The 20,934-nt window shown below is 34.1% G+C and overlaps 1 protein-coding gene across 3 annotated transcripts in view; it reads left to right on the top strand.

Annotated features, from left to right (window-relative positions):
- Window positions 1-372: 372 nt before the first annotated feature.
- The window catches only part of LOC145691083 (uncharacterized), a 34,607-nt gene continuing 14,045 nt past the window's right edge, over window positions 373-20,934 (top strand). The window contains exons 1-2 of one of the 3 annotated variants that reach the window (XM_081766757.1): window positions 373-505; window positions 8,466-8,680. In XM_081766757.1, coding sequence (XP_081622883.1) covers window positions 8,550-8,680 — 131 coding nt within the window. In that variant the 5' untranslated portion in view covers window positions 373-505; window positions 8,466-8,549. Of the gene's footprint in view, window positions 506-530; window positions 685-1,083; window positions 1,201-8,465; window positions 8,681-20,934 lie in introns of those variants that run through there. The other 2 variants (XM_081766755.1, XM_081766756.1) reach the window with 2 other exon arrangements.

Below are 20,934 nucleotides of genomic sequence, written 5' to 3'. Positions count from 1 at the left end.
TTAACAGAAGATGAAAGTTTCCTACATCGCATAATAACACACTACTACTAAATAATTTTATATTATACAGTAGTCTTTCATCTGTATTCATTCATTGTACCGTAGTGTAGCAGTTGTAATGGTTTGGCTCTTGTAAACTACACATGTAACCATAACAGGCCCGTAACCAGAGGAGGGCTTAGGCCCCTAAACTTTTCATGGCCCTCCAGACATCAATACAAAATGGTATTATTAATACAAAAAAATTAATTTAGATCTTTTTAAGAGAATTTTTAACGACTTCTCTCCCTAATATATTCATTACCCCCCCTTCCCCAAACTCTGTGGTTGGTTTCGGGCCTGAAGAAATGTCGATGTTTGTGCAGAAATGTTTCTGCAATGGAAATTACTATCCTAGAGAGTCCTCTATTTGGTGCATTCACTCATTTTAACCGCAATTTTACAAATTCATGAAGTACTACACTTAATTTACACTACGCATTTTTCACATTGTGTAGATACAAAGGTAACTGAAATTGTTGTCTGTGAGTGGAATGATAATACACATCAATTTAAGTTTGCTGTATTATTTTGACCTAAACTGAGCATATTAATATTATGTAACTGACAACAGTAGTAACAAATGAATTGTGAGATCCGTACATAAATTTAAATAGGGAAATAATTCCTAGAAGGAAATAATAGGTAGATATTGTGTGTGTTACTAAATGTAGTGCTGTGTTTATATGTAACAAAATAGAAGGATATATAATCTCAGGGATATGAACACCCCGTTTCTGTTGCGTATTATGGTTTCTACTTTTACCTGTCAACACAAAAATACAGTGCTCTACACCCTATGCGTATGTGGTTCGCTGGTACGGTTCGATTCCCGATTGGAATTGATCCATATTATATGTTAAGCTTCAGGGGCTCTGTGCACATTAATAATAACGAGTCAAAAAAATCCTGCATTTTCCGTGCTTTAACTTGCGTTCCTCTGTACAGATTTACTTTAGGGAGACTTCCGTGTAGCTACATGATGAGAACTATTCTGCAAAAAAAAAAAAAAAAAAAAAAAAAAAAAAAAAAAAAAAAAAAAAACTGACCGACCTGTGCTTAGATGGCCACTACAAACAATGAGTGATATATTAACTATCCAGGGCATGGAGGTCCCAGCGACAACGAGAAGTTGCATAGGGAGCAGGCGCGTGAGGGAAGGTGCGTATAGACATAAACGAGTATAGCGCAAAACACTGTGTTTAGCATAAAGTTACTTATCGTAACTCACTTAAGAAACCGTAAGCAATTAGAAAGAACACAGGCATTTTTTTTTATTTTTATTTATTTATTTATTTATTTTTTTATTTTTAACCTACAAAGAACTCAAACATCCTGCTTACAACAGCTATAAAACCATTCTTGAGAACTTTCACCTTCCAACACTGGAACAAAGACGTAACATAATTTATTTATTATTCATTCAGAAAGTAACTCAAAATATTTTAAATTGTCCTGTTTTAGTTTCTTCATTGAATTTTCACGTTCCTTCATTATAAACACGTAAAAATAATGGCCTCTATTACTGTAAAAAAATAATAATAATAATAATAACTAATAAATTGATGGTATCACCGATCAGGAGAACAACAGCTTTGTATAATAGAGTGTGTTCCAATAACAATTAACACTACAGTGGTAACGTTCAGGGAACTTTCATAAATGGTAACGTTGGGTCTACGAGACCCATTCAAGTTTTACGCACTGAAATCAATTAAAGAAGAATATTTTATTACTTCGAGCTTACATTGACGAAATTATCTTTACTTACATTAAACGAAAGAGTACAGTAATTTATTTTGAATGCCAAATTCAAAATTAATATATGTCTTTTATTGTTATGAAAGTATTGAACGAACATTTTTCATTCAGCTATTATTTAGGTAGGTTTGGTTTAAACACAGTATTCAATACGTAAAACAACATTCCAGACATGATACAAAAAATGAAAAGTGTTAGGTAATGACGATATTACTTGAAACTGAAGGAAAATATGTCTTTTAACTTTATTTCAATTTTTCTTTGCACTAATTTCCATCGAATTTATGAAAAACTGCAGCCACTGTTATTAGCATCTTTACATATAATGATCTGAACATTTACCACACAACATCCTTGCGTGACCCAGGCAAATCCACTTACCACAATTTTGGCAAAAGTACCTGGTTTTGCTGTCTTTACACATGTTGCGACGTCCTCGTTTCAATTCTTGCTGCATAGGCGCATGCTCTTCAAGGATTAATCCACATAACCTTGCAGCTGATTTTCGAAGATCAGTAGGATTGCGCTTATTTTGTGCTCTCTGCATCAACTGGCTCTGTATCAATTCTTTAGACATCGGTATACTAGCAGTCACGATGTTACTAGAACGAGAACGAATATTCACATTTCTCCTTTTCTTCCTCCATTTCGTGTCCTTGTCTCTACCTACAAAATATTTGTGCACAGTTTCTTCAAAATCAGAACTTCCATCACTGTTTCCTCCTTCATCACTAGTATAATGATCACTAGGCAAACAAAAGTCATGATCACAATCTTCATCGTCTTCTTTGCAAGCTACATCACTTAGTTCTTGCTCCAACATGTCCCTTATTCTTTGAACATATGCCTCATAGCTTTTGGCCATGCTTCACTTGAATACATAAAAAAAACTATACGAGAAGTGCTTAAAAACATGCAAATCAACACACGGAAATATGAAGTTTTCTCTTCTAAAATCGCTACTTAATATTATTTAATCGTGCTAGTAAAAATAACATCACTGGTAACGTTGGATCTGTCTGGCCCACTCTTTGAGAAAGCACGCGGCACACAACAATGACCAAGCAAAAACTAAAACAGGCTACGTATGATTAAACTACAACTTAGGAGCGGCAGCAAGGGGGAGGATGTAGCAGTTCGAGTGTTGCCAACTTAAGTTATATTATTTTTTTGTAAAGGCTTGGGTCTCACAGGTCCAACGTTACCAGCGTATATATATGTTAACTGGATATATGTGATGTGTCGCCTAAGAAATTTAGAAAGCCGGTGTCAAGAGTTATGAACATGTTATTATGTCATTTACAACACTGTAATTGGGCCTGTTGGGTTGACAAGTAAATAAGTGTATTTCTACATTACTAAAGAGTTATAGGAAATATCCTGTTATGTTTCAATTGCTTTCACATTCATATTCCAAAGTAACATAAGACATCACTGACGTAAATTTCACAATTATGTGGATTCCTCAACACTCGGACATTTCTACAGTTGCGCGTCATGTGTTAGCACTTTATCTTAACTTCACTTCGTAGCCTATACTGTAATCACCAACTATCTTATGGACGATTTCCTGTATGGCAGGTGATACTTTTAATGCATTTTTATGAAGACATGCATCTTGTAGATAAGAACATTACATATTCAGGTTATTTACACTCTCATGTAATAAAATAATATTACAAATTTGTTAAGTACATTTTACAAATGTATGGATGCGCACTGTAGATCTGCACAGAGGTTGGTAATACCTGTGGAAACTAATATGCTCAGCTAATGATTATGTGCTGCTCTTCTATTATAAACATTTGTGCCAAAACGAACTTTACTTTCAGTTCTTTTTATTTATTTATTCTTGACTGCAGATTCACCTTACGAGGACCTTTTCTTTATATAGTATAAATACACGTCCGGAAGCAATCCATAAAAATGACGATGGAAAAAACAAACCAACCTATCCAAGTTGGCCATTAAAAGCAAGAAAACTGTTTAACAAGTCAGGGCAGAAATGCAGCACAAGGTCCCGCGTCGAGGTGCGTTCACAGGGAGCAGCCATGTAGCGACTTAAAGTATGAACACAGAGACGATAGTCAAAAAAGCAACGGCTCTAGTTCGTTAGTTGGTATCGTCAGGTGAATTGTTATTGAATTAATTCAGTGACATTGGTCTGTTGTTATCTTAAAATTGTTAACGATTGTCAAATATTTATTATAACGGTAATGATATTGTTATTAAATCAGAGAAAGGCCAGTTGCTCTTCTCAATATCACACCTATTAACTTTATAAAGCCTTTAACTTGCACAAGACTTCCAAAGCAGAGTTAGAGGATATGTTTCCCTTGTCATAGGAGATATGGACATTGTTGTTTCACCTGTAATTCCGGATCAATACAGGAAAATACAAATTTAGATCCTGAATTTTCATCCCAAACTAAGTTGATTTTACGTGCAAATAATAGCAGTTTAATTCTAGTATGAAGTTCGACTTACTGTTAACTCGTTCCAGTTTCTTATAATATTAAATAAAGATGAAAGTGACGCATCACACATTCGAGAACATGGAAGTCATGAGCGTTAAATATTTGCAGTTATACGTTACGCTGTTTTTACATGTATTAAACAAAATATTGAATTAGTTTATAAGCTGGTCCATTTAGCAACATTTTGTTTTAGTCATTCTAATTTTCGTATTTATAATTCTTTTCCTATGAAATTTACCACAAACATACATTTCACGATTATACACATAGTATCAGTATTAAAAGTACCCTGCAAAATCATTATCAAATTATGTTCTTACAAGAAGGTAGTTATAGATATGCGACAATCATTTTGGACATGAGTTTACATTGCGTTATAACTCTCCTATTTGAGGTTTTTCGTCCGTTTTTGTTTTTTAAGTCCAGAGGCATTGTAGAAGACCTTACGTATGGTTTCACATCTTCCTGCGTCGAGACATAGGAGGTGATGACGTCATAATTCTAAAATATATATTTTCTTTTATTAAGCCTATGTTCATTATTTTTGGCGGGCTTATTTTTGCAAGTAAAAGATTAAAATTTTCCACAAACATTCAGTCCACCGAGTAGTGTTTACCACATTTTTTTCCAGATTTCTGCGTTAAAACAGGGGGGGGGGGATCCAGAGGGGCAAAAGGTTGAAAAAAGGGATATTTTTAGTAAAAAGATTCCCTTTTTCGGGATTTTCCCGCCTTAGATACATGATGGAGACATGTGAATGGTACCGCCTGAAAGGCCGTTCTATTCTGAAGAGGATGATTGGCGGATTATAGTCCTATGGTAAATAGAAATGTCTCAGGACACTTATTACCTGAGATCATGGTGTTTTGCGGTAATTTGTGGCATTGTGGAGATTTTTGATAAAATTTCTCCCGCCCTTAGTATTCAAGATAGAAATTTGAAATTTGGCACACACATTCAGTATACCAAGTACTATTTATCAGATTTTTTTTTGAGATCTCTACGTTCACACAGGGCCGTTCCAGAGGGGTCCAAATTGTGAAAAGAAATTTTTTCCCTTTGACATCACTTTTCCCTCTCCTAGTATTGGTATGAGCATGTAAGTAGTACCATTTGAAAGCCAGCTCCATTCTGAAGATAATGAGGTATGAACCATGATCCTAGAATAAATAGTGACGGGCAGTAGCTGCTTGACTGAAAGTCTAAAAAAATATCCCTTAAGGGTTAAACATATTTCTTGAACGGAAGCGTATTCTATTTCGTTGGTATACGAAGAAATCAATCGACAACTACAAATGTTTGGGTTCTGGTCATTTACTGTCCAAACAATAATCCTCTTGTGAGTTACAACAGGAAAATGTGTTTACCGTGTTTGCTTGGATTCCAAATTTTAAATCAATACAACTTACCATCCAGGAATATAACATTTTGCGATATTTTCTAACAACAAAGTAAAAACTCTCAAAGCAGTTCCGGATTTTCGTTCTCTCTAACTGGAAATTCTTCCTTCTAAACTGGCGATTGCATTTTGCTTCCTTTGACATTTCTAATTTACTACAAATGTAACGCTACCCGCTGGCCAAGTGACTAGCTTGAGTTGTGCATTCACAATCATCACTTCCATTAATTATTTGTCTCCTTTAGCATAAACAGCATAACCTGGAACGTTAAGGAAATATTAAAATTACGGTTAATATGCTTAGAAGAAAAGAAAGGTAGCATGCACTTAAAATTTGTTTACAGAGAAACCTGTCAATACAATTGAAGAAGAAACCTCTGATCCATATCTACGGCTTAAGTATTCTGACTCTACTGTTGAGAAAGTTTAGAAAAAAGAGAAAAGTTAAGTTTAAACAAGGATCTTGAGCGGTAGCAATAAGAGTTTTGTCAACATTTAAATTCTTAGAAAAAGTAGCAACAAGAGGAATGTACAATTATCTAGAGATATTGAAGTCAGTCACGGGTAATGTTGTTTTTTTTCTCTCGTAGCACTTAAGATGCTCATTATTTAGTCATTTTCCCTTATTACTAAGTTCTTTTGTGATTTCAGGTAAGATTGGAAATCCCAACGGTTGCCGGAATGCAAGAATATTTTCAAGCTACTCAACATTGTACTAATACTGTTCAATCCCAATCCTAGAAAGATCCTTTCTGGAATCGTGCTATTGTAAAAGGATATTTCTTCCGTTTTAAAAAATGAAAATTGTACCACGCTTGTCATTCAGTATTGAAATTTACCTCCGGATGAAAATTGGATTCCAAACTGCAATAACCAGCCGTAACACGTGTCGCTAAAAAGTGGAAGCTATCCTTGTGACACCGTCCGTACTTATAATTGTTGACTATAAAACTTTTATACAGGGTGTTAATGAACTAAACCGACAAAGAGTAAGAGGTAATTTCTCATCTCAAAATAAAGAAAAAAAGTTCATATGGACCTGTGTGGAAAAGTGCTTAGTTTGAGACCTTGGGCTATCCAAAATCTGGAAAAAGTCAAATTTAAACACGCCCTATTTAAGATTCGAGAAACTGTGGATGGTGGTCCGTATCAGCGTGAAGGATCTCATAGATACGCAGTCCAAAAATGCACATTTCATGTATGTTCAATGGGTATAAAGGGTATTCCTTATAGTGTGAAATTCCCAGACATGCCATCAGCAGAAGTTTTAGATATTCTCTGACTTAATGATTGCTTCAAAATCGTCAAACGATAAGACATGATGGCAGTGAACACGGAAACCTTTGACACGATTTTGGAAGTATTAAGAATCGTCAGCAGGATGGTCTCTCGCACTCGGGAAAACGCATGCTAAGATGTTTTCTTTCACACTTACAAGTAGTCAAAACGTGAAATATACCATGACGAAATACGTCTTATCACATGTTATTCTGAAGACTAAAACACATGGAGCTGCTAGTTCCTAACACTTCCAACTTCTCTCCGAAGCATTGGATGTTAATTGTTGTCAAAGCTTACCTCCTGCCTACTTTGGACTCTCCTTAAAATCAAGATATGTCTGAAAGTTGTATTGAGAGCATATCTGAGAAATACACTCTATAAGAAATACCCTGTACACCTATTGTAATTTGATGAAATATTCACATTTTAATTCCGTATGCGTGGATTTCTTTACGGTGATAAGGACTAACATCCACAGTTACTGGACTTCGAAATAGGGTCTGTTGAAATTTAGCTTTTTTCGCGATTTTGGACAGCCTAGCTCTGAAACTCGCACTCTTCACCATATGTCCATATGAAGATTTTCTCTTATTTTGATGTGAGAAATCACCTCTTACAGCTTGTCGGTATATTTCATTAACACCCTGTATAATAAGGAACAAGATATACCGCGCGTGTCTTTGATGTACACGATCCCGGGTTTGATTCCCACTGGGAGAACAGATATAGTTCACATTCTTAACTTTCATGAATGACCCGTCTACATTTGCTTACAGGGCGGGGACGTTAAAAATCATATAACCCTATCCTTCCATGGTCAATTGAAATTAGGGACGCTTCTTTGGTGTTAACTAGAGATATTTAAAAGTATATTTGTGTTAAAATAAATGTTACACAGAAATAATGTTTATTTATGCTGATTATTTTGTTCGTCTGCTAAATAACTAGTTAAAGTAGCTGTAACGTTGGGTGTTAAAATTGTGTTTAAATAGCTTATTAATGAAGTTAAAGAAAGCGTACAATATGTCTTTTGCTTTCCGCAGCAATCAACAAGATAAGAAATTTCATTTGAAGTTGTAAGTGAAAAAAGTGATGTATTTCTCGTCCACACTTTTTTCCCAACTTCTGGCAAACGTAACAGTTCTGCCTAGGTTAATTTCGCTGTTAGAAGCTCAACGCACCATATAGCCCCGTAATTGGTTACTAGTATTAAAGTGCAAATAAGAAAACGGAATTTTCGTTTGATATTTGACACTGTTTACTTTGTAATGCTTGTTCCTCGGAAATCAGTATTATATATATATATATATATATATATATATATATATATATATATATATATATATATATATTTTAAATCATTATTTATGTGTAACTTAAAGTTCCAGCGCTTCAATTCAAGACAACGATTCCATTTGTTTTACGTTAAGCTCCTTTTTATCTCTAAGATCTTTAAATATTTGATATAAATCTCCTTGTGTTCATTTTTTCTTTTTCTTTCTACATAGAGTTTCATCACTGTACCCTCATCTGGTCACAATTTTGGAAGTTAAGTACATTTGTAAAGAAACACCCGTAAGTAAAATTTAAGTATGAATGATCTCAAAACAAAAGCTATGAAGGTTGAAAAGGTATATAGTAGTGATATATCTGAGAATTCAGGTGAAATATTTGTCGGAAGATACAACGTTAACCTGTCAAAGCAGCGACGTGTTTCCGTTCGGTAAGTGAACTTTTTTATTTCTATATATGTTTACTGTAAACAATTCTAAAGTTGATAATTCCGTGTTGATTTCAGGAAGTTCTATATTCATCCATACGTGGCGTCTCAAAGCACCGATAAAAATATTGCTAAAATATTTGTTAGTACACGATGTCCTGTGTGTAACTTTTTTCTAGACTAGAATATTTTCATTGTCTTTAAGGCTCTGATTTGGCAATAGACAACGTCGGCCACACAAATTCTTGAGCTTTAAAATATGTGATTTAGACAATCGTACTAACGCCAGTTCCAAGATTAATTACACCTGATAGAGTAGCAAGAACACTAGCGTGAAGTTCCCCTACCAGTAGGGAACACATGTATGTTCTGCAGACACTTTTCCCCTTCCACCCCATAACTACCAAAAAATTATGAACCCACCACTAACCATTACACTTTAACACAGAAGGATAGCACAAAGTGAGATTGCATAGGCTTTTATGACATTTAAAATCATAAAAACTTACATCTAAAACTTATAATTTATAGTGCTGTCTTTGATTGAAAAAGTAGTTTTTGTTTGATCGAAATCGGTCCACAGATGACTGAATGATAATAAAGTTAAGTATGTTGATTCGCTGTTACATACATACATATATTCAGCTTACAAACCAGTTTCAGTTCAGAGAAGCAAAGAGTATACAGCCTCTATCTTTCCTTCTTCTCCTCACACTAACATACATATATATACATAAACCTCCTCAAATAGGTAAGAAAGTTAGGTTGCGTTCCTTCGGCTACCTTTTTACAAATCTTTCTACGTAGCAATACCACAGCACACTACCAGCAGTTACAACATTTTTCCATGGCTAAAGCACTTACAACATTCTTCCATACTCAACAGTTACAACACTCTCCATATATAAAGCACAGGTTACAGTTACAACATTCTACTATGGCTAAAGCACTTACAACATTCTTCCATACTCGACAGTTACAACATTCTACTATGGCTAAAGCACTTACAACATTCTTCCATACTCGACAGTTACAACATTTTACCATATCTAAAGCACAGGTTACAGTTACAACATTCTACCATATCTAAAGCACTTACAACATTCTTCCATACTCGACAGTTACAACATTTTACCATATCTAAAGCACAGGTTACAGTTACAACATTTTTGAACAACCCATAGCCCAAGGAAGTAATTATTAGATTTACAACCTTTTCCCCATATTTAAAGCACCGGTTACAGTTACAGCGTTTTTCGAAGCCATGGACCAAATGGGTGATTACTACACTTACAACATTTTTCCAATATCTAAAGCACACAGGTTACAGTTACAACATTTTTCCAGTATATAAAACACCTAATAGTTACAACATTCTACCATTTATAAAGCACTTACAACATTTTTCCCACAACCAAACCACAGTTATAACATTTTACCTCTTTGTTGCTAGTTGTTTCTTTCCAATTGTTTGCTATGTTTTTATCTTTTCTTTCTTCTAATTATTTTTTTTTACTTTTCTTATATAATAAATGGGAGAGAATAATACAATTTCTGCTACCAATTACACAATTACGCAATTACTAGGTAATGTATCCAAACAAACTGACGAGCGCTTTAACTTGGCTTTTAACAGAGAACTTACACCAGAATAATTTACTTAGAAACGTTGGAGATTTAGACTACACAAAAGGACAGGATAGAAATTACAGAACCATTTTGCGACAATATTATGGTGGTTAAGATTACAGATTTCCAATATTGTGAGGGTACGTTAGGTGTCAAATTTCTATTAAAAAAAGAGGCATGTGGATCCTTTAATTACTTTCTCCGTTCTATATTTTCGAATTGGGTTGTGGCAAAACATGGAGTTAAGGCCAAATTACCTTTCCTTTTAGATTAAGCCTGTATCTTGTAGTATTGTTTAATGTGTGTAATCGTATTTAGTTATTTTGATTCTTCTTTGTATAATAAATGGAGGCAGTAGTCAAAAAGTTAAACTCTCTGCATACGTTTTTACCTCTTAAACACATTCCTTGTAATAAACGATTCTTAGTTAAACATGTAGACCTGCAGGACACTCGAATTGGAAGAAAGATAGTTTTGCATATCTCCAAGTATTTAGTGTCTCTTCCTGATCGTTATCTAACGCTTTTTGACCAAAGATTAGTAGAAAAGATAAATAATTCTAAGGAACATCTGTATATTACGTACGAAGGAAAACAACCATTAAGTGCTAACAAGAGCTTCCATAAGATTATTTTTACTACAGACCAAGATTACGAATCCGATGCTTCTGTTATAAGCTGCTCAACTGTAGATGGAGATTGTGTATCGGAGGAAGAACCAGAACAAGTTCCAGCTAAGCCTCCAAAAAATAATAAGAAACAACTCTCCAATTTGAAATAGTTAATGTTAGGGTACTTTATGGATAAGTCTATAAAGGAAGATTGTTAAACATAACTACAGATATATATGTCTTTTGCTAATAATAAAATGGAAAGAGAGGGTTTGTTAGAAGAAAGGTTAAGTGCCTTAGAGAAACAGATTACCTTGCTACAACGTACAACAGATAATAAGAAGCTTAAAAATTACAATAGTTTGTTCGTTGTTAGGAAGAATAAGCAAGAAGATCCCTATCCTTATATTATTGTTTGCTGCAGAGAGAAAGACTTGTTTCGTATTTTTAGCGAGATAGATCAAAATTTCCCAGAGAATAATGTTATTTACGAGAGATCTAGAGATCCCAATAGTCTAAAGTTGTATAAAAAAATAAAGCGGGAATTAGTTTTAAAAATGCATGGAGAAAAAGAGTTTAGTACATCTCTTACAGAAGCAGAACTAATTAGAAGCGTGGACCAGATATATAGCACAATTTTAGATAGAGAGACGAGATGTTCTAGGATATATTTTTGTTGCTTAGAATTCCTGTTTTGTATGTAGCAACCTAGGACCATGCTTCCAAAATCCAAACCAGAAAGAAACAATAAGCGAAAGACAAAAATAATTTCTAAGGATTAGTTCTACCCTAAAAGCTGGAGATTTGGTTATTCTTATGGTCTATTTGCAATTGGTTTTATGGTTCTTCCCTTAAAACAACATTAAACAGAAACTGTGTTAGAGGGAATCAAAAAAGCCAGGTAATTTATTTCTATAGCTCGTACATTTGGATCTTTAAAACATATTTCCATCTTACTTGCCATGTCTTAGAAAACGTTTGGTGTACGTATAAGCAATGGAAAACACAACGTGGTGCAATATATTCCTTTGTTGGCTACACCCATCTCGTGAAATTTCTTTACTTCCTCTTACGTATCGCTTAAGTTCTGGTTGCACAACTTGTGTAATCCATTGCAATGTCGTTCTATGTATGTAGGTATCTATGGAACAGAAAGTACGAGAAAGGTTGCTTGTATATGGTGCAATACTTTAGCCTTTAAAACCAAGATCCAAGCAACAGAAACCCATTCCAGTTCCTTCCACCACCAGACACACTCAGCGAGAGAAGAACAGCAAAGACTTTGGACAATTGTTCTTGTCCCTCTAGCCTTGCTAATTAAAATTGCAGAAAACTAATTAGATACATAGGGCGCACAACGCACAACGTAAAATGCAAACTTAGAACGTTTGACATACAACGTAGACCGTACAACGCACATCGTAAACGTAGAACGTACAACATACAACGTAGAACGTAAATTTATAACGTAAAAACGTAAACTTAGAACGTAAAAACGTAAACTTAGAACGTAAAAACGTAAACTTAGAACGTAAAAACGTTTGTTTCCTCACGTTTATTTACCTTCCACGTTTTTGCCAATTATTTTCCAAGCACCCTGTATTACTTTCCTTTTCGATCATCCCGTATATTATTCTTATTTACAAACATCCTGTGTATTACGTTTTAAAAAAATCATTAAATTTAAAAACACAACAGAAAAGCTACTTTACAACTTTCCGTTTCGATTTACTGTCTCTTGCGATCCTCTCTCGTGTACGTGAGCCCTGCGATGAAGGAACTAGTTATAAGCGACCTTGGACAACTGCCAAGTGGAGTCAATGTTTTCTAGAGTGGTTAACCTTGGGTGAGTTCACTGTTATAATACTGTTATGCAATAAGAACATAAAGAAAGTTAAAAAAGAACAAGGAAATATTTAATTTATGTTTAGAGCAACCAAGAGTAAAGATGAGTTATTTGCCTTAAACACTAAAAGAACAGAACAGAAATAATTTTGTTGTAAGTTATTGTTCTCTCTTGTAATATTTATTTAACCATGGAAGAACCTTTTTGCTTTGAATTTGCTTATTGATTTCGTTGTTTTTATGCATTGCCTCTTCTCCCTTTCCTAAACGTTATATGTACCGCCTGTCTAAAAAGTACTTTACCCTTTCTTTTAGTTCTAACTCTAAAAAAATCGTTTTGAAGCTCTGTTAGTATACCAGATTCGTTATTTTGGATTGCAAGCAAGAGTTCCATTTGTTCTTTTGTTAACATATACATTGCTTCGTTTCTAATTGCCAATAACAACTTGTGTTGGAGAAATAAGTCTTCCCTTGTTTAAGAAAGCACTTCTGTACTATGGAAATCTCCTATCTGTCTTCTACATTCGAAACTACTTCTATATAGTTAATGGGTAAAAGATTAAAAGAAAATGCAGAAAGAGCGTAAGAAATCAATTTATCCTGCTTCTGTTTGTCTTCTGGTAGTTTTACACGTATTCCTGTTAGCTTAGTTGTATGTATATTCCCCCAAAACGCATAATGCAAAAGTCTTTCTTCTCTATTAACAACACAATAACTATTTAGCAGAGAATTACATAGTCTGGTCCACATGTCTCGAATAGGTACTTTATAGAAGGGTGCATCTCGGAAATACTTCTTACTTCTTTTTAACAACTTTAAACAATCTGCTACAGGATCAAAGGTTTTATCACAAGAGTACTGTTCGTCGTAATAATTATAAATTGTAGCTTCTAATCTCGTTATACCATACTCCTTGGCTAATGTAGAAGAAAATGTTTCTCTAAGTCTCTTATCGGGACATAACAAGTATTCTAACGTGATTACCTAACTGCTTAGTAACTCCAGGACTTGTAACTTGGCAAATAAATTTGTTGTAGACCTTTACAGAGGAGTTTTTAGAATTGTAACGTAGACAGTCCTTGCCAACTGTGTTATCATTCTCACATATTACCTTTAAACTGGACTAGTATTTGTTTCTGTCTTCTTCTAAATCTCCTAAATATTCTATCACGTTGCCTTCCATACAAAAGTTAAAATTGTCTAATAAGTATTGGATTACTTCTTGTTTACTAAAAATGCCTGCGAAGTCTTGTGTAATATCAAAATCTAACAAAAAGTAATGTTCCTTCTCTAACTCTGTTGAGATGTCTGGTAAATGCTCCAAAAGTGTAGTTATGGGAAGATCAGCGAGCTCAATTTTGTAAGGGACAACTACTGGTCTTTTATATTTTCTGTCTATGTTTTTCCTGTATCTCTGTATTATTTGGTTTACTCCCTTTGCTCGTTTTGTGTTGGAATCTAAAAGGAAAGGTAATTTGGCCTTAACTCCATGTTTTGCCACAACCCAATTCGAAAATATAGAACGGAGAAAGTAATTAAAGGATCCACATGCCTCTTTTTTTTAATAGAAATTTGGCACCTAACGTACCCTCACAATGTTGGAAATCTGTAATCTTAACCACCATAATATTGTCGCAAAATGGTTCTGTAATATCTCTTAAACAATCTAATCTATCCTGTCCTTTTGTGTAATCTAAATCTCCAATGTTTGTAAGTAAATTATTCTGGTGTAAGTTCTCTGTTAAAAGCCATAAGTTAAAGCGCTCGTCAGTTTGTTTGGATACATTACCTAGTAATTGCGTAATTGTGTAATTGGTAGCAGAAATTGTATTATTCTCTCCCATTTATTATATAAGTAAAAAAAAATAATTAGAAGAAAGAAAAGATAAAAACATAGCAAACAATTGGAAAGAAACAACTAGCAACAAAGAGGTAAAATGTTATAACTGTGGTTTGGTTGTGGGAAAAATGTTGTAAGTGCTTTATAAATGGTAGAATGTTGTAACTATTAGGTGTTTTATATACTGGAAAAATGTTGTAACTGTAACCTGTGTGCTTTAGATATTGGAAAAATGTTGTAAGTGTAGTAATCACCCATTTGGTCCATGGCTTCGAAAAACGCTGTAACTGTAACCGGTGCTTTAAATATGGGGAAAAGGTTGTAAATCTAATAATTACTTCCTTGGGCTATGGGTTGTTCAAAAATGTTGTAACTGTAACCTGTGCTTTAGATATGGTAAAATGTTGTAACTGTCGAGTATGGAAGAATGTTGTAAGTGCTTTAGATATGGTAGAATGTTGTAACTGTAACCTGTGCTTTAGATATGGTAAAATGTTGTAACTGTCGAGTATGGAAGAATGTTGTAAGTGCTTTAGCCATAGTAGAATGTTGTAACTGTAACCTGTGCTTTATATATGGAGAGTGTTGTAACTGTCGAGTATGGAAGAATATTGTAAGTGCTTTAGCCATAGTAGAATGTTGTAACTGTAACCTGTGCTTTATATATGGAGAGTGTTGTAACTGTTGAGTATGGAAGAATGTTGTAAGTGCTTTAGCCATGGAAAAATGTTGTAACTGCTAGTAATGTGCGGTGGTATTGCTACGTAGAAAGATTTGTAAAAAGGTAGCCGAAACTGGGTAACCGAAGCAACGCAACCTAACTTTCTTACCTATTTGAAGAAAGAGAGGCTAATGTGCATATATGTATGTTGATGTGAGGAGAAGGAAAGAGAATCGGATTGGACGGTCCTGTGCTGGTACTGGAATCGCTCAAATGAATCAGTGACAGATCACCTATTCCAGTAAATGCTACATTTGTTATATTCCTTCTCATTGAATTTTTTAAATCTAATTATTAACGGATTTTCATGATTCAAGTGTCAAATGAAAGCTTATAAACTGGAGATTAAGATGCAATAAATATATTTTGTGTAGGATTTCATTGTAATATTTTAGATGTAAGTTTTTATGATTTTAAATGTCATAAAAGCATATTCAATCTCACTTTGGGTTATCCTTCTGTGTTAAAGTACAATAGTCAGTGGTGGCTTCATAATTTTTTTTTGACAGTTAGGGGGGGGGGTTGAGGGGAAAAAGTGTCCTAGAACATACATTCATACCCTACTCCTACCTGTTAAAAGAACAAGTCTTGAAGTGTTTTGTGCAGGAGTGAGGCGAAACACTGGCTGACGAAATGACAAAAGGAAGTCTGAATACTTACACCCACAGTACACGCATAGTACCGGTTCGAGAAAAAATATACGGACAGCGCAGGCGCCGATGAGAAGATAACAGTCAGAGGACTTAAATAATCTTATAATTAACTCATGTGGGGGATTATATAAATATGTTAACTTACTTCGAATGACTATATATATATATATGCGTATCAAATAATATACGGATAGATTATCCGGTATATGTAGTAGGTTATTTTTTAAGTAAACACAAAATCTTGCGCTGTGGTTTGAAACTATTAAGAGTAGTCATATCTGCAAATCAATTGAAGTATAGATGGATCATTCGGGGAAGGAACCCAGCTCCCAATGAAAATATTTGCGAGTCTAACAAGGCCCGAGCTGGTAGGTTCCGGCGCCATTGACTGATACGTAATAATACTTCGAAAGAAGAACTTGTCCGATTTCATTATTCGTTAAATGACTTTTAAAAATGCTAAATACTGGTATGCAGTAATTTATTTGTAAATATTAAAAATGCAAAATTCGATAGCACTCAAACGATTTGGAAACATCCGTACTAAGCGTATTTCCCCTTAGGTTGCAAATATAACAGAGTTCCTGATTTGTATATATTTGTGAAAATTTATTCATTAACACACAAGGACAAAAATGAAGAATATAGTATCAATAGACAACAATTTTAAAATGCACAAAATTAACGGTTGATATCAAATATGTTTTCTCCATTCATTTTTCTTCCTTTATTTTCAGTATTACATCATCACTAAATTTCTCCACTGGAGATTATCTTTCATTTAGCAGCGTCCAGCTGGAGATCAGCCTTGTAGGTGAAACATTTTAAGTGTAACGTTCAAGGGGAGAACCAAACCCGCAACCACAAGATTAGAAATCCACAACGCTAACCACTCATCTAATGCGTTAGTTATTGTCGCTAGCCTAAATAAAGAGCCTCTTCTGTTCACTCAAAACAGTAGCTTGCTAATAGTCAAATTGATTGGCAAAACACAGGAATATGTAACTGAGGACTCGGAGGACATTATATCACTGTATTCACTAAATTATCAACATTACAGATTTTTTAGAAACAAAATACAAAACTTCTTTATTTTGAATCAAATACGGCGCATATATTATGGTCGTAAACAAACTAAAGACAAATCAATTACCTCGTAGTGGTGGTATCTAAGAAGATTGCAAGGCTACGGAATTCGGTCTTAGGACCTTTAGTGCTGTGTTTGTCCATCTATTCCCGACTGTGAAGATATTTTTACAGGGTGGGCAGTGTTGTATCTAAATTTCCTTCTAGAAATCACGATTCAATGAAACAAAAAAGGATGCAGGTGATGGAATTAATAGCCTATACTTTTTAACCTTGATAAGCTAATTTCGTTAAAATGTAAAGTTCTTTTCGTCTAAAGCTGGAGATAGCCCCTTTCGAAATTATCTTTGTCGTTAGCTGAATTTACATTAAGGAAAGTTCGTTGAAGTAATGAATCCTTATTACGCATAAAAGGGAAAGTTTCAGCCTATGAGTAACGCCAATTCTTAATAGTTCATAGTCATGCTTAGACACTATTAGATATCGCTAACGTGCAGTCAACTTGCATATAAAACTATTCTGACGATTTAATTGCAAGTTAAAAACTATTGTTTCAATTTTATCATTTGAAAATAGAACGAGGACTGTGATCATAATTAGATTTGAGCATTGATACTCGTATTTGTGAATTGCTGCAGCAATATATTGTGAGAATGTAATTGCAACTCATAACTGTATTCTCTCAATATAAGTATTGAAACTGTATAATAATAATAAACTGTATGCTTTGCTGTTTATCATCATGATAAGGGCCGTAGCTATATTTAGCTACGTGAGACGTTAAACTGAAATATTTTCTTTTCAGTACCGGGACTATTTGAGGCGTGAACCGATAGTTTAAATTGAAACACAGGTAGGTGAAGAGCCTTTAAATTTCAGCACTCTCCCTCCGGAAATCGAACCTAGGACCACGCTCACAACAGGCACTTGCTAGCTATTAGACTGTCAGCGAAGTCTAAAAGAGTTTTTTATTACTAGTTGTCCCCCGTCCGAAGCCTTCGGATTCCTGTACGCTATAGGTGAAAATTACTTAAAAGTATGTTCCAATTGTTTATATTATCTTTTCAAGTTTGTCCACTAACTTGCAGTTACACAAAAATTAATGTTAAAATCTAAATATACCTACGGCCCTTATCATCATCATAAACAGCAAATCATACAGTTCATTATCATTATTCAGTTTCAGTACTTAAATTGAGAGAACACAGATGAGTTGCAATTATATTCTCACAATATATTGCTGTAGAAATTCACAAATACAAGTATGAATGCTCAAATCTATGATCACAGACCTTGTTCTATTTTCAATTGACTAAATTGAAACAATTTTTACCTTGCAATTAAATCGTCACAATAGTTTTATATGCAAGTTGAGTGCACGTTAGCGATACCTATTAGTGTCTAAGTATAACTACAAACTATTAAGAATTGGCGTTACTCATAGGTTGAGACGTTTCCCTTTCATTCGTAATAAGGATTCATTACGTCAACGAAATTTCCTTAAGAAAGTAAATTCAGCTAGCGACAAAAGATAATTTCGAAAAGGGTTATCTCCAGCTTTACACAAAAAGAACTTTGCTACATTTTAGCGAAATTAGCTTATCAAGGTTAAAAAGTATAGGCTATTAAGGATTAACCAGTTGATATAATGGATTCAGTTTCTGGTGTAATTGAAAGTACTTTTTACGTTTATTAAATTATGTAATTATGTCATTACCTTCTAACCATTTAATACTTATTCCATTATTTGCATCCTTTTTGGTTTCATTGAATTGTGATTTGTAGAAGGAAATTTATATATATAAGACTGGCCACCCTGTAAACAAATCTTCACAGTCGGGAGTAGGTGAAAAAACTCAGCAGCAAGGGTCGCTAAGACCGAATTCAGTAGCTTGCAACCTTCTTAAATGCCAGCAGTACGCGGTAATTGATTCGTCTTTAATTTGTTTAGTAGTATAACATACACGCTATATTTGATTCAAAATAAAGAAGTTTTGTATTTTGTTTCTAAAAAAATCTGTAATGTTGATAATTTAGTGAATACAATAATATAATGTCCTCCGAATCCTCAATTACACATTCCTGTGTTTTGCCAATCAATTTGACTATTAACAAGCTACTGTTTTGAGCGAACGGAAAAGGCTCTTTATTTAGACGAGCGACAATAAGTAACGCTTTAGATGAGTGGTTAGCGTTGTGTTTTTGTAACCTTGTGGTTCCGGGTTCGGTTCTCCATTTTGACAGTTTGTGGTTCTATATTTGATATCATCCGTTAATTTCGTGCACTTTTAAACTGTTGTTTATTGACATTATAGTCTTCCTTTTTCTCCTTGTCTGAATGTGTAAATTTTCATATTATACAAATCAGGAACTCTGTTATATATGCAACCTATGGAAAAATAAGCTTAGTACGAATGTCTCCAACTCGTTTGAGTGTTATCGAATTTTACTTTTTTTTAATATTTACAAATAAATTACTGCATATCAATATTTAGCATTTTCAAAAGTCATTTAACGAATAATGAAATCGTACAAGTTCTTCTATCAAAGTAGTATTACGTATCAATCAATGGCGCCGGAACCTCAGGAGCTCAGACCCTGTTAACTTCCACAATTTTCATTAAGTGCTGGGTTCTTTCCCCGAATGATCCATCCATACGTGAATCGATTTGCAGGTAGGACTACTGTTAATAGTTTCAAAACTCAGCACAAGGCTTTGTGTTTACTTTAGAGTAAAACCTAATACATATACAGCATAATCTGTCCGCATATATGTATAGGCATTTGAAGGAAGTTAACTTGTTTATATAATCCCTCATTTGAGTTAATTATAATATTATTTAAGTCCCCGAGAGTTATTTTCTCATCGGTGCCTCTGGTGTCCATTTATTTTTTTCTGGAACTGTCCTGTGTACTGTGAGTACGAATATCCAAAGACTCCCTTTTGTGATTTAGTCAGCCAGTGTTTCGCTTCACTCGTGCACAAAAACACTTTACGACTTGTTCTTTTGACAGGTGGGGGCAACTTCATGATGCTGTTCTAGCTACTCTACCAGGCGTAATTAATCTTGGAGTTGGCGTTTTTGGGTTGCCTAGCTCATGGATTTTGTACAAAAAGAATTTATGTGGCTCACTGTACATGGCATGCTTTAAAACATTACACTAGCTACTGTCATACTTTACAATGGATACATATATGTTACAACAAATTTCATATTCAAAGATGTCACACGTGCAGAAATAATTTTTGGGCTTAAAAAATTCATTAATATTATAAAAGGGCAAAGCCACTAGACTTTATATACCTTAGTTTTAAATTTCTCAGTAGGCAAATATTGCATATAATTTGGTAACACATTCATAAATTTTATAACGGCAATAATATAACTGTCTTTAGCTTTAGATAATCTACTATGAGGTGTATCAATTAGTTTGCTCGATCTTCTAGTATATGTATGTATATCTTTTCTATATGACGTAGTTTGAACATTCTGTTCTTTAAAGATCAATACTAGATAAATGTAAATTGATTACAGTCATTATTTTGGTTGAATATATAGTGGCTTACAGTGTTCATTGAAAGACTCAGCACTAATTATTCTAACAGTTTTATTTCGTAATAATATCACATCATTAATATAACTACTGTTACTCCAAAATATTAGACCATACGTCATTATACTTTGGAAAAATACAAAATATACAATTCGTAGATAATTATGTGACGATGTAGTTCTTAAGGGTCGCAACAAACATTGTTCTTGATAATTTACGACATACATGTTGTATATGTGGTTCCCAGGTCAACTTACTATCTAATATAATACCAACAAATTTTATGTTGTCCATACTAATATTAGTGTAATCTTTAAA

This window comes from Thermobia domestica, chromosome 7 (assembly GCF_964235325.1).
Source record: "Thermobia domestica chromosome 7, izTheDome1.hap1.1, whole genome shotgun sequence".
Lineage (NCBI taxonomy): Eukaryota > Metazoa > Arthropoda > Insecta > Zygentoma > Lepismatidae > Thermobia > Thermobia domestica.
The sequence above is the reverse complement of the archived record's forward strand: the minus strand, read 5'-3'. Positions and strand labels throughout refer to the sequence as shown.